The following is a 14607-nucleotide window of genomic DNA, read 5'->3' as shown; positions in this document are numbered from 1 at the left end:
CACCTCCCCAACGGCCCCCACCTCCCCTACGGCCCCACCTCCCCAACGGCCCCCACCTCCCCTACGGCCCCCACCTCCCCTACGACCCCCACCTCCCCTACGGCCCCCACCTCCCCTACGGCCCCTACTCTCCCCCATGGGCCCCATGGCCCCCACCTCTACGGCCCCCACCTCCCCTACGGCCCCCACCTCCCTACGGCCAGAGAGGGGTCAGCAGTGAGGGGACAGCGTCGGACCGTACAGAAGGTAACGCTGCTCGTCTCCAGAGGCTAACACAACGTGTCTCTGAGCGTGTGTCTGAGTCTCACCGGTCAGTGTGTGAGGGCACAGCCCTATCAGTGGTTTCTGACCCCCAGACTGACAGCGAGGAGGTTTTAACTCAGTCACACAGTATAGTGGAGAGGGAAGAGTCTCTCAGTCACCCTCAGACTGACAGTGAGGAGGTTTTAACTCAGTCACACAGTATAGTGGAGAGGGAAGAGTCTCTCAGTCACCCCCAGACTGACAGCGAGGAGGTTTTAACTCAGTCACACAGTATAGTGGAGAGGGAAGAGTCTCTCAGTCACCCTCAGACTGACAGCGAGGAGGTTTTAACTCAGTCACACAGTATAGTGGAGAGGGAAGAGTCTCTCAGTCGGGAACACGGCATTGTTCACAGTGAAGAGACAGACAGAGTCCCGGAAGAGACAGGAACAGGGGAGGAGGTGGAGGAGAGGAGGGATAGGGGTTCAGAAACCAGGACAGAGACAGAGACAGAGACAGAGGAGAGGAGTAGACGTGTTGGCATCTTGCAGGTGGTTGACACCGGTGAGACAGACTCTCACCATGATGACCCTGAGGTCTCCACCGGCCAATCAGACACTCCCCAAGGAGAGGACGAGACACTGAACACTCTGACTGAGATTCTCATACACTTAGCCCCCACTCCCACTGCCCACCAAACACCAACGCACTACACACCTTCCACTGAATCAGAGACCGAGAGACCGGAGGACAAGGAGGAGGAGGAGGAGGAGGAGGAGGAGGAGGAGGTGGAGCAAGAGGAAGAGAACCACTCAGATACTGAGCCCCAAGAGAAAGAAGAGACAGGTACATATCTCTCCCTCCTTCATCCCTCGTTCATCCCTAATCATCCACCATCCTCCCTTCATCCCTAATCATCCACCATCCTCCCTTCATCCCTAATCATCCACCATCCTCCCTTCATCCCTAATCATCCACCATCCTCCCTTCATCCCTAATCATCCACCATCCTCCCTTCATCCCTAATCATCCACCATCCTCCCTTCATCCCTAAATCATCCACCATCCTCCCTTCATCCCTAATCATCCACCATCCTCCCTTCATCCCTCGTTCATCCCTAAATCATCCACCATCCTCCCTTCATCCCTAAATCATCCACCATCCTCCCTTCATCCCTAAATCATCCAACATCCTCCCTTCATCCCTAAATCATCCACCATCCTCCCTTCATCCCTAAATCATCCAACGTCCCTCCCTTCATCCTCATTCATCCTAAATCATCCAACATCACTCCCTTCATCCCTCATTCATCCCTAAATCATCCACCATCTCATTCCTTCATCCCTCGTTCATCCCTAAATCCTCCACCTTCATCCCTCGTTCATCCCCAAATCATCCACCATCCTCCCGTTCTGCACTGCTGCTTAACCCCCTGCAAATACTTCTCCTGTTTAGCAGTCACTTCTGTTTAGTAGTCACTCCTGTTTAGTAGTCACCCTGTTTAGCAGTCACTCCCTGTTTAGTAGTCACCCCTGTTTAGCAGTCACCCTGTTTAGTAGTCACCCCTGTTTAGCAGTCACCCCTGTTTAGCAGTCACCTGTTTTAGCCACTCCTGTTTAGCAGTCACTCCTGTTTAGCAGTCACCAATGACATGTTGGCCTGAGTGACTCCTCTCCAACTCCTCCTTCTCCACCTTCCACCTGTTGTCCCTTCTTTGTAGTGGTTCTAGCCCTCCTCTATAAGCCTCGCCTCTTAGAGAGAGAGACAGAGAGGAGGGGAGAGAGAGAGAGAGGGGAGACAGAGAGAGAGACAGGGAGAGAGAGATAGAGAGACGGGGGAGAGAGGGCTTTAGAGAGACAGGGGGGAGAGGGCATAGAGACAGAGAGGAGCAGAGAGAAGACAGAGACAGAGAGACAGAGGGAGAGAGAGACAGAGAGAGAGAGACAGAGAGAGAGAGAGAGACAGAGAGAGAGAGAGAACAGGGGGAGAGAGAGACAGAGCAGGGGAGAGAGAGATAGAGACAGGGGAGGAGACATAGAGAGAGAGAGAGAGAGAGACAGAGAGAGAGAGACAGAGAGAGACAGAGAGAGAGAGAGAGAGGAGACAGAGAGAGAGAGAGATACAGAGAGATACAGAGAGATACAGAGTATTGGAGAGTACTGTTGTGAGTGTGTTTTCTAGGTATCATAGCTTGTCCTGTGATGGATAGACTAGACTCCTGATCCCCGCTCTCTCTGACGGAGGGTTAATCTGTGCCCCAAAAAGGCACCCTATTCCCTATGTAGTGCACTACTTTAGACCAGAGGCAGAGCCCTAGTAGTGCACTACATAGGAATAGGTGCCATTTGGATGTAGACCCAGAGACAGCTAGCTAGCGTCAGATAGCCTCATCCTCTAGCAGTCGTGTGTCATGGTGCAATGGAGAGACTGATCTGATCTCACTGTGGGAGACGATAGAGGTTTAGTGTGGTGTAATGGAGAGACTGATCTGATCTCACTGTGGGAGACGATAGAGGTTTAGTGTGTTGTAGTGAAGAGACTGATCTGATCTCACTGTAGGAGACGATAGAGGTTTAATGTGGTGTAATGGAGAGACTGATCTGACTGTAGGAGACGATAGAGGTTTAGTGTGTTGTAATGAAGATACTGATCTGATCTGACTGTAGGAGACGATAGAGGTTTAGTGTGTTGTAGTGAAGAGACTGATTTGATCTGACTGTTGGAGACGATAGAGGTGTAGTGTAGTGTTGATGCCTGGATGTCTTGATAGATTTATAATATGTTTATAAATGTTTAGTGATTTATAAAGGTGTAGTGATTTATATCTGTCTATAAAGGTTTAGTTGAACTGTTTAGTGATTTATAAATGTTTATAAAGGTTTAGTGATTTATAAGGTTTAGTGATTTATAAAGGTTTAGTGATTTATAAAGGTTTAGTGATTTATAAAGGTTTAGTGATTTATAAAGGTTTAGTGATTTATATATATTTATAAAGGTTTAGTGATTTATATATATTTATAAAGGTTTAGTGATTTATATATATTTATAAAGGTTTAGTGATTTATAAAGGTTTAGTGATTTATATATATTTATAAAGGTTTAGTGATTTATATATATTTATAAAGGTTTAGTGATTTATATATATTTATAAAAGGTTTAGTGATTTATAAGGTTTAGTGATTTATATATATTTATAAAGGTTTAGTGATTTATATATATTTATAAAGGTTTAGTGATTTATATATATTTATAAAGGTTTAGTGATTTATATATATTTATAAAGGTTTAGTGATTTATATATATTTATAAAGGTTTAGTGATTTATAAAGGTTTAGTGATTTATATATATTTATAAAGGTTTAGTGATTTATAAAGGTTTAGTGATTTATAAAGGTTTAGTGATTTATAAAGGTTTAGTGATTTATAAAGGTTTAGTGATTTATAAAGGTTTAGTGATTTATATATATTTATAAAGGTTTAGTGATTTATATATATTTATAAAGGTTTAGTGATTTATATATATTTATAAAGGTTTAGTGATTTATATATATTTATAAGGTTTAGTGATTTATATATATTTATAAAGGTTTAGTGATGTATATATATTTCTAAAGGTTTAGTGATTTATATATATTTATAAAGGTTTAGTGATGTATATATATTTATAAAGTGTGTATGACTTGTATCAAGGTTGTGTTCCATGCCAGTCAGTCAGTGACTAGTTGTGTATCTGTCTCTTTCTCCATCCAGGCCCCATTCAGCCAGAGGAACCTGTGTTAAAATCCTGTTCCGTGGACAAGCCATCCACTGAAACTAACCACAGAGACCCAGAACTACAACAGACCCCAGCAGTGATGTTCCCAGCCCAGTTAACCCAGTCCCCAGCCCAGTTAACCCAGTCCCCAGCCCAGTTAACCCAGTCCCCAGCCCAGTTAACCCAGTCCCCAGCCCAGTTAACCCAGTCCCCAGCCCAGCTAACCAGGTCCTACTCCCAGTCCAGCCAGTGCTCCCAGTCTTCAGTCTTTCCTAAGTCCCAGACACTGACAGAGGCCCACAACATCAATGCTGCTGTCCTCAGTTCTGGGGTGCTCTGTCTGCCTGGTGGTAGAACAGCCCACATCTCTGGAAACACACAAGATGTTATATGTCCAACCAGGCTGGTTTGAGGAGGCCAACGGTGATTCTGTCTGATCTGAGACCAGTTACTACCACGGTGATTCTGTCTTGATGTGACTAGCTGGTAAAACACGATCTGATCTGAGACCAGTTACTACCACAGTGATTCTGTCTTGATGTGACTAACTGTGTCACTGTTAAAACACGACCTGATTTGAGACCAGTTATTACCACAGTGATTATGTCTTGCTGTGACTAACTGTGTTACTGTTAAAACACGATCTGGTCTGAGACCAGTTTCTACCACGTGCTAGACATCCTGTTTGTGTGTTTGTCTCAGGAACAAGAGATAGGGGAGGTCGAGCCCTGGTGACCGTGACCACGAGGAACACCGGCTGGTTGAACCCAAGCTGTGACTGTGGAGAACTGGTCAGAATCCTCGTCTACTACTACACAATGCTCAGGTACTGTTACACACACAGACCAGATCTGATCAGACAGACAGACAGACAGACAGACAGACAGACAGACGACAGACAGACAGACGAGACAGACAGACAGACAGACAGACGACAGACAGACAGACAGACAGACAGACAGACAGACAGACAGACAGACACAGACAGACAGACAGACAGACAGGTTAGGGGTGTAAGACTCCAACTCAGGCCCTCATGTTCCACCGTCCTACTGGTTTTACTTTCTCCCTGACACTACGGTTCTGATAGCTCCTGACACTACGGTTCTGACACTACGGTTCTGACACTACGGTTCTGATAGCTCCTGACACTACGGTTCTGATAGCTCCTGACACTACGGTTCTGACACTATGGTTCTGATAGCTCCTGACACTACGGTTCTGACACTACGGTTCTGACACTACGGTTCTGATAGCTCCTGACACTACGGTTCTGATAGCTCCTGACACTACGGTTCTGATAGCTCCTGACACTACGGTTCTGATAGCTCCTGACACTACGGTTCTGATAGCTCCTGACACTACGGTTCTGATAGCTCCTGACACTACGGTTCTGATAGCTCCTGACACTATGGTTCTGACACTACGGTTCTGATAGCTCCTGACACTACGGTTCTGACACTACGGTTCTGATAGCTGCTGACACTACGGTTCTGATAGCTCCTGACACTACGGTTCTGATAGCTCCTGACACTACGGTTCTGATAGCTCCTGACACTACGGTTCTGACACTACGGTTCTGATAGCTGCTGACACTACGGTTCTGATAGCTCCTGACACTACGGTTCTGATAGCTCCTGACACTACGGTTCTGATAGCTCCTGACACTACGGTTCTGATAGCTGCTGACACTCACGGTTCTGACACTACGGTTCTGATAGCTCCTGACACTACGGTTCTGATAGCTCCTGACACTACGGTTCTGATATCTCCTGACACTACGGTTCTGACACTACGGTTCTGACAGCTCCTGACACTACGGTTCTGATAGCTGCTGACACTCGGTTCTGATAGCTGCTGACACTACGGTTCTGATAGCTCCTGACACTACGGTTCTGACACTACGGTTCTGATATCTCCTGACACTACGGTTCTGACACTACGGTTCTGACAGCTGCTGACACTACGGTTCTGATAGCTGCTGACACTACGGTTCTGATAGCTGCTGACACTACGGTTCTGATAGCTGCTGACACTACGGTTCTGATAGCTCCTGACACTACGGTTCTGACACTACGGTTCTGATAGCTCCTGACACTACGGTTCTGATATCTCCTGACACTACGGTTCTGATAGCTCCTGACACTACGGTTCTGATAGCTCCTGACACTACGGTTCTGATAGCTCCTGACACTACGGTTCTGATAGCTCCTGACACTACGGTTCTGATAGCTCCTGACACTACGGTTCTGATAGCTTCTGACACTACGGTTCTGACACTACGGTTCTGATATCTCCTGACACTACGGTTCTGATAGCTCCTGACACTACGGTTCTGATAGCTTCTGACACTACGGTTCTGACACTACGGTTCTGATATCTCCTGACACTACGGTTCTGACACTACGGTTCTGATAGCTCCTGACACTACGGTTCTGATAGCTCCTGACACTACGGTTCTGACACTATGGTTCTGACACTACGGTTCTGATAGCTCCTGACACTACGGTTCTGATAGCTCCTGACACTACGGTTCTGACACTACGGTTCTGACACTACGGTTCTGATAGCTCCTGACACTACGGTTCTGACACTACGGTTCTGATATCTCCTGACACTACGGTTCTGATAGCTCCTGACACTACGGTTCTGATAGCTCCTGACACTACGGTCCTGACACTATGGTTCTGACACTACGGTTCTGACACTACGGTTCTGATATCTCCTGACACTACGGTTCTGACACTACGGTTCTGATAGCTGCTGACACTACGGTTCTGACACTACGGTTCTGATAGCTGCTGACACTACGGTTCTGATAGCTCCTGACACTACGGTTCTGATAGCTCCTGACACTACGGTTCTGATAGCTTGAACAGTGCTGAAGAGCTTACTGTTGTGGCCTGGTCTCTGTCTCTGATGTCATATCCTGTGTTACAGGAAGGAGGTGCGTTCCTAGGGTTGACAGTCGTGGTGGACTCTCGGCGGTGCTCCCCTGTCCCCGCTCTGTTCAGCGCCTTCAACATACTTCAGGTAAGACACGGTCAAACAGGAAACCAGGGAACAGTGTTTACTGACAGGTCAAACAGGAAACAGTGTTTACAGACACGGTCAAACAGGAAACAGTGTTTACAGACACGGTCAAACAGGAAACCAGGGGACAGAGTTTACTGACACGGTCAAACAGGAAACAGTGTTTACTGACTTACGGTCAAACAGGAAACCGGGGACAGTGTTTACTGACACGGTCAAACAGGAAACCAGGAGACAGTGTTTACTGACACGGTCAAACAGGAAACAGTGTTTACGAACCACGGTCAAACAGGAAACCAGGGAACAGTGTTTACGAACGGTCAAACGGAAACCAGGGAACAGTGTTTACTGACACGGTCAAACAGGAAACCAGGGAACAGTGTTTACTGACACGGTCAAACAGGAAACCAGGGAACAGTGTTTACTGACACGGGCAAACAGGAAACCAGGGAACAGTGTTTACTGACACGGTCAAACAGGAAACCAGGAGACAGTGTTTACTGACACGGTCAAACAGGAAACAGTGTTTACAGGCACGGTCAAACAGGAAACCAGGGAACAGTGTTTACTGACACGGTCAAACAGGAAACCAGGGAACAGTGTTTACTGACACGGTCAAACAGGAAACCAGGGAACAGTGTTTGCACTGACACGGGCAAACAGGAAACCGGGAACAGTGTTTACTGACACGGTCAAACAGGAAACCAGGGAACAGTGTTTACTGACACGGTCAAACAGGAAACCAGGAAACAGTGTTTACTGACACGGTCAAACAGGAAACAGTGTTTACTGACACGGGCAAACAGGAAACCAGGGAACAGTGTTTACTGACACGGTCAAACAGGAAACCAGGAAACAGTGTTTACAGACACGGTCAAACAGGAAACAGTGTTTACAGACACGGTCAAGGAAACCAGGGAACAGTGTTTCCTGACACGGTCAAACAGGAAACCAGGGAACAGTGTTTCCTGACACGGTCAAACAGGAAACCAGGGAACAGTGTTTACTGACACAGGAAACCAGGGAACAGTGTTTACTGACGGTCAAACAGGAAACCAGGGAACAGTGTTTACTGACACGGGCAAACAGGAAACCAGGAACAGGTTCTGGTGAAAGGAACAACTCAGAGGACTACTACTACTACTTACTGTAAGTCTCTGGATAAGAGAGTCTGTTAAATGACTCACTACTGTAAGTCTCTGGATAAGAGTCTGTTAAATGACTCTCTACTGTAAAGTCTCTGGATCAGAGAGTCTGTTAAATGACTCTCTACTGTAAGTCTCTCTGGATCAGAGTCTGTTAAATGACTCTCTACTGTAAGCCTCTCTGGATCAGAGAGTCTGTTAAATGACTCACTACTGTAAGTCTCTGGATAAGAGAGTCTGTTAAATGACTCACTACTGTAAGTCTCTGGATAAGAGAGTCTGTTAAATGACTCACTACTGTAAGTCTCTGGATAAGAGAGTCTGTTAAATGACTCTCTACTGTAAGTCTCTGGATCAGAGAGTCTGTTAAATGACTCTCTACTGTAAAGTCTCTCTGGATCAGAGTCTGTTAAATGACTCTCTACTGTAAGCCTCTCTGGATCAGAGAGTCTGTTAAATGACTCACTACTGTAAGTCTCTGGATAAGAGAGTCTGTTAAATGACTCACTACTGTAAGTCTCTGGATAAGAGAGTCTGTTAAATGACTCACTACTGTAAGTCTCTGGATAAGAGAGTCTGTTAAATGACTCTCTACTGTAAGTCTCTGGATCAGAGAGTCTGTTAAATGACTCTCTACTGTAAGTCTCTCTGGATCAGAGTCTGTTAAATGACTCTCTACTGTAAGCCTCTCTGGATCAGAGAGTCTGTTAAATGACTCACTACTGTAAGTCTCTGGATAAAGAGAGTCTGTTAAATGACTCACTACTGTAAGTCTCTGGATAAGAGAGTCTGTTAAATGACTCACTACTGTAAGTCTCTGGATAAGAGAGTCTGTTAAATGACTCTCTACTGTAAGTCTCTGGATCAGAGAGTCTGTTAAATTACTCTCTACTGTAAAAGTCTCTGGATCAGAGAGTCTGTTAAATGACTCACTACTGTAAATCTCTCTGGATCAGAGAGTCTGTTAAATGACTCACTACTGTAAATATCTCTGGATCAGAGAGTCTGTTAAATGACTCTCTACTGTAAGTCTCTCGGGATCAGAGAGTCTGTTAAATGACTCTCTACTGTAAGTATCTCTGGATCAGAGAGTCTGGTAAATGTAGAAACAGCTCGTTGTGGTCATGGAGTCTGTTTGTAATCAGGATGCCTTTGTCCTCCAAACGTTCCACTTGGTGGTTCTGGATAAGAGCGTCTGCTAAATGACTTAAATGTAATGTTAAATGTAGTGGCCACCCTGCAGCCTCCACTCCGTCTCCATTTCAGTAGGAATAGACTGTGAGAGGACTTCATTACTGCCATGCAGTTCTGTGTATAATCACTCTGCTCTGTTCAAGTTGTCTCTTGAAGCTACGGTGGTGTCAGACACCGGGACACAACAACACTGTTAGCTTCAGTCATTCTCTCTACAATGTCATTTAGAGAACCTCTGAGTGCTCCGTCTGTCTGATGTTGTGAGGGTTCTAGAACTGAGTGCTCTGTCTGTATGATATTGTGAGGGTTCTAGAACATGTTGAGTGCTCCATCTGTCTGTCTGATGTTGTGAGGGTTCTAGAACATGGTGAGTGCTCCGTCTGTCTGTCTGGTGTTGTGAGGGTTCTAGAACATGGTGAGTGCTCCATCTGTCTGTCTGGTGTTGTTGGGGTTCTAGAACATGGTGAGTGCTCCGTCTGTCTGTCTGGTGTTGTGAGGGTTCTAGAACATGGTGAGTGCTCCGTCTGTCTGTCTGGTGTTGTGAGGGTTCTAGAACATGGTGAGTGCTCCATCTGTCTGTCTGGTGTTGTGAGGGTTCTAGAACATGGTGAGTGCTCCGTCTGTCTGGTGTTGTGAGGGTTCTAGAACATGGTGAGTGCTCCGTCTGTCTGTCTGGTGTTGAGGGTTCTAGAACATGGTGAGTGCTCCGTCTGTCTGTCTGGTGTTGTGAGGGTTCTAGAACATGGTGAGTGCTCAGTCTGTCTGTCTGTCTGGTGTTGTGAGGGTTCTAGAACATGTTGAGTGCTCAGTCTGTCTGTCTGTCTGGTGTTGTGAGGGTTCTAGAACATGGTGAGTGCTCCGTCTGTCTGTCTGGTGTTGTGAGGGTTCTAGAACATGGTGAGTGCTCAGTCTGTCTGTCTGATGTTGTGAGGGTTCTAGAACGTGGTGAGTGCTCCGTCTGTCTGTCTGTCTGGTGTTGTGAGGGTTCTAGAACACATGTGTCCTTCCCTCCATTCCAGGTCACTGCTAACAATGACAGTTGAGCAGGGTTATCACCCTCAGCCACAGAGGTCCGTCCCTTAATGAAGCCCCTCACCAGACCTCCTGGTCCCACCGGAATAGCCCCCCAACACACAGTGTCTCCACAGCAGCATCATCTTATTACTGGATCGAAGGGCCTGACACCTTGTCTGTGTCCCAAATGGCACCCTATTCCTTTCATAGTGCTCTACTTTAGACCAGTACTGGCCCTATCCTGACCTGGCCACAGTCTCTGGCTTTGATACATTGCTCACTAATTGATTTGACCACAATGGCTGCTTTGATGGTCACTGTGGACAATTTGATTCCTGTTTTCTCCTGTTTGTTCGATGGTGGACCTGATTTGGTCTCCTGTCGATTTGGATTTCTGTCTGTACTAAAGCCCTTTTGTGGGGAAAACTCATTCTGATTGGCTGGGCCTGGCTCCCCCAGTGAGTGGACCCTGGCTCCCCCAGTGAGTGGACCCTGGCTCCCCAGTGAGTGGACCCTGGCTCCCCCAGTAGGTGGACCCTGGCTCCCCAGTAGGTGGACCCTGGCTCCCCAGTGAGTGGACCCTGGCTCCCCAGTAGGTGGACCCTGGCTCCCCAGTGGCTGCACCCCTGACCAGTCATGTGAAATCCATAGATTAGGGCCTAATGAATTGAATTCAAATCTAATCCAAATGTATTTGTCACGTGCGCCGAATACAACGGGTGTAGTAGACCTCACAGTGAAATGCTGAATACAACAGGTGTAGTAGACGTTACAGTGAAATGCTGAATACAACAGGTGTAGTAGACGTTACAGTGAAATGCTGAATACAACAGGTGTAGTAGACGTTACAGTGAAATGCTGAATACAACAGGTGTAGTAGACGTTACAGTGAAATGCTGAATACAACAGGTGTAGTAGACCTTACAGTGAAATGCTGAATACAACAGGTGTAGTAGACCTCACAGTGAAATGCTGAATACAACAGGTGTAGTAGACCTCACAGTGAAATGCTGAATACAACAGGTGTAGTAGACCTCACAGTGAAATGCTGAATACAACAGGTGTAGTAGACCTCACAGTGAAATGCTGAATACAACAGGTGTAGTAGACCTTACAGTGAAATGCTGAATACAACAGGTGTAGTAGACCTCACAGTGAAATGCTGAATACAACAGGTGTGGTAGACCTCTCAGTGAAATGCTGAATACAACAGGTGTGGTAGACCTTACAGTGAAATGCTGAATACAACAGGTGTGGTAGACCTCACAGTGAAATGCTGAATACAACAGGTGTGGTAGACCTTACAGTGAAATGCTGAATACAACAGGTGTGGTAGACCTCACAGTGAAATGCTGAATACAACAGGTGTGGTAGACCTCACAGTGAAATGCTGAATACAACAGGTGTGGTAGACCTTACAGTGAAATGCTGAATACAACAGGTGTAGTAGACGTTACAGTGAAATGCTGAATACAACAGGTGTAGTAGACCTCACAGTGAAATGCTGAATACAACAGGTGTAGTAGACCTCACAGTGAAATGCTGAATACAACAGGTGTAGTAGACCTCACAGTGAAATGCTGAATACAACAGGTATAGTAGACCTTAGAGTGAAATGCTGAATACAACAGGTGTAGTAGACCTTACAGTGAAATGCTGAATACAACAGGTGTAGTAGACCTCACAGTGAAATGCTGAATACAACAGGTGTAGTAGACCTTACAGTGAAATGCTGAATACAACAGGTGTAGTAGACCTCACAGTGAAATGCTGAATACAACAGGTGTAGTAGACCTTACAGTGAAATGCTGAATACAACAGGTGTGGTAGACCTTACAGTGAAATGCTTACTTACAAGCCCTTAACCAATGATGCAATTTTAAGTATTTACTAAAATACACTGATGTAAAAACCAAAAAAGGAAAAAAAACATTTAAATAGAAAAAGAACCAATAATTAAAGAGCAGCAGTAAAATAACAATGTGGAGGCTATATACAGGGTATTACGGTACAGAGTCAATGTGGAGGCTATATACAGGGTGTTACGGTACAGAGTCAATGTGGAGGCTATATACAGGGTGTTACGGTATAGAGTCAATGTGGAGGCTATATACAGGGGGTACCGGTACAGAGTCAATGTGGAGGCTATATACAGGGGGTACCGGTACAGAGTCAATGTGGAGGCTATATACAGGGTATTACGGTACAGAGTCAATGTGGAGGCTATATACAGGGTATTACGGTACAGAGTCAATGTGGAGGCTATATACAGGGGGTACCGGTACAGAGTCAATGTGGAGGCTATATACAGGGGATACCGGTACAGAGTCAATGTGGAGGCTATATACAGGGTATTACGGTACAGAGTCAATGTGGAGGCTATATACAGGGTATTACGGTACAGAGTCAATGTGGAGTCTATATACAGGGTGTTACGGTATAGAGTCAATGTGGAGTCTATATACAGGGGGTACCGGTACCGAGTCAATGTGGAGTCTATATACAGGGTGTTACGGTATAGAGTCAATGTGGAGGCTATACAGAGGGGGTACCAGTACAGTGTCAATGTGGAGGCTATATACAGGGTGTTACGGTACAGAGTCAATGTGGAGGCTATATACAGGGTGTTACGGTACAGAGTCAATGTGGAGGCTATATACAGGGTGTTACGGTACAGAGTCAATGTGGAGGCTATATACAGGGGGTACCGGTACATAGTCAATGTGGAGGCTATATACAGGGTATTACGGTACAGAGTCAATGTGGGGGCTATATACAGGGTATTACGGTACAGAGTCAATGTGGAGGCTATATACAGGGTATTACGGTACATAGTCAATGTGGAGGCTATATACAGGGTGTTACGGTACAGAGTCCATGTGGGGGCTATATACAGGGTATTACGGTACAGAGTCAATGTGGAGGCTATATACAGGGTATTACGGTATAGAGTCAATGTGGAGGCTGTATACAGGGTATTACGGTACAGAGTCAATGTGGAGGCTATATACAGGGTATTACGGTACAGAGTCAATGTGGAGGCTGTATACAGGGTATTAAATTGTTGCATCTATATTTTAGAAGAGTATATTTCACATATATATTAACCTTTAGGGCGGCACACAATTGGCCCAGCGTTGGCCGGGGTAGGCCGGGGTGTGACCGGGGTAGGCTGTTTTTGGCCGGGGTAGGCCGGTAAGAATTTGTTCGTAAATGACTTGCCTGGTTAAATAACGGTTAAATAAATAGATTAAATCTGACTCATATTTTACTGAGCCCCATGAGTCACATGAGAAAACACACACACACACACACACACACACACACACACACACACACACACACACACACACACACACACACACACACACACACACACACACACACACACACACACACACACACACACACACACACACACACACACACACACACACACACACACAGAGTTTTCCCCTGACGAGCATTGTACATGTCTATACTGGGGACCAGACCTGCTACTGTAGTTCACTGTTTTGTCTGAATCTAGGTCAGTCTTTATCACCCAGCAGAGCAACTAGTCAGGGTTTATACTGTTTTGTCTGATTCTAGGTCAGTCTTTATCACCCAGCAGAGCAACTAGTCAGGGTTTATACTGTTTTGTCTGATTCTAGGTCAGTCTTTATCACCCAGCAGAGCAACTAGTCAGGGTTTATACTGTTTTGTCTGATTCTAGGTCAGTCTTTATCACCCAGCAGAGCAACTAGTCAGGGTTTATACTGTTTTGTCTGATTCTAGGTCAGTCTTTATCACCCAGCAGAGCAACTAGTCAGGGTTTATACTGTTTTGTCTGATTCTAGGTCAGTCTTTCTTATTAATACTGTCCAGATCAGTGTTAGTTATGTTGACAGGTCGGTAATAGATAACAACAGTATCCAGATCAGTGTTAGTTATGTTGACTGGTCAGTAATAGATAACAACAGTATCCAGATCAGTGTTAGTTATGTTGACAGGTCGGTAATAGATAACAACAGTATCCAGATCAGTGTTAGTTATGTTGACAGGTCAGTAATAGATAACAACAGTATCCAGATCAGTGTTAGTTATGTTGAAGAGGTCGGTAATAGATAACAACAGTTTCCAGATCAGTGTTAGTTATGTTGACAGGTCGGTAATAGATAACAACAGTATCCAGATCAGTGTTAGTTATGTTGAAGAGGTCAGTAATAGATAACAACAGTATT

At 45.6% G+C, this 14607-nt stretch overlaps 1 protein-coding gene across 1 annotated transcript in view; it reads left to right on the top strand.

The window, feature by feature from the left end:
- Nucleotides 1–14607, top strand: part of LOC124035367 — a 160228-nt gene that overhangs the window by 10950 nt on the left and 134671 nt on the right. Inside the window, exon 2 of the mRNA XM_046348828.1 lies at nucleotides 372–587. Within this exon, the coding sequence (XP_046204784.1) occupies nucleotides 372–587 (216 nt within the window). The remainder of the gene's footprint in view (nucleotides 1–371; nucleotides 588–14607) is intronic.

The sequence above is a fragment of the Oncorhynchus gorbuscha genome, linkage group LG05 (assembly GCF_021184085.1).
Source record: "Oncorhynchus gorbuscha isolate QuinsamMale2020 ecotype Even-year linkage group LG05, OgorEven_v1.0, whole genome shotgun sequence".
Lineage (NCBI taxonomy): Eukaryota > Metazoa > Chordata > Actinopteri > Salmoniformes > Salmonidae > Oncorhynchus > Oncorhynchus gorbuscha.
This window is presented reverse-complemented; position numbering and strand designations above follow the sequence as displayed.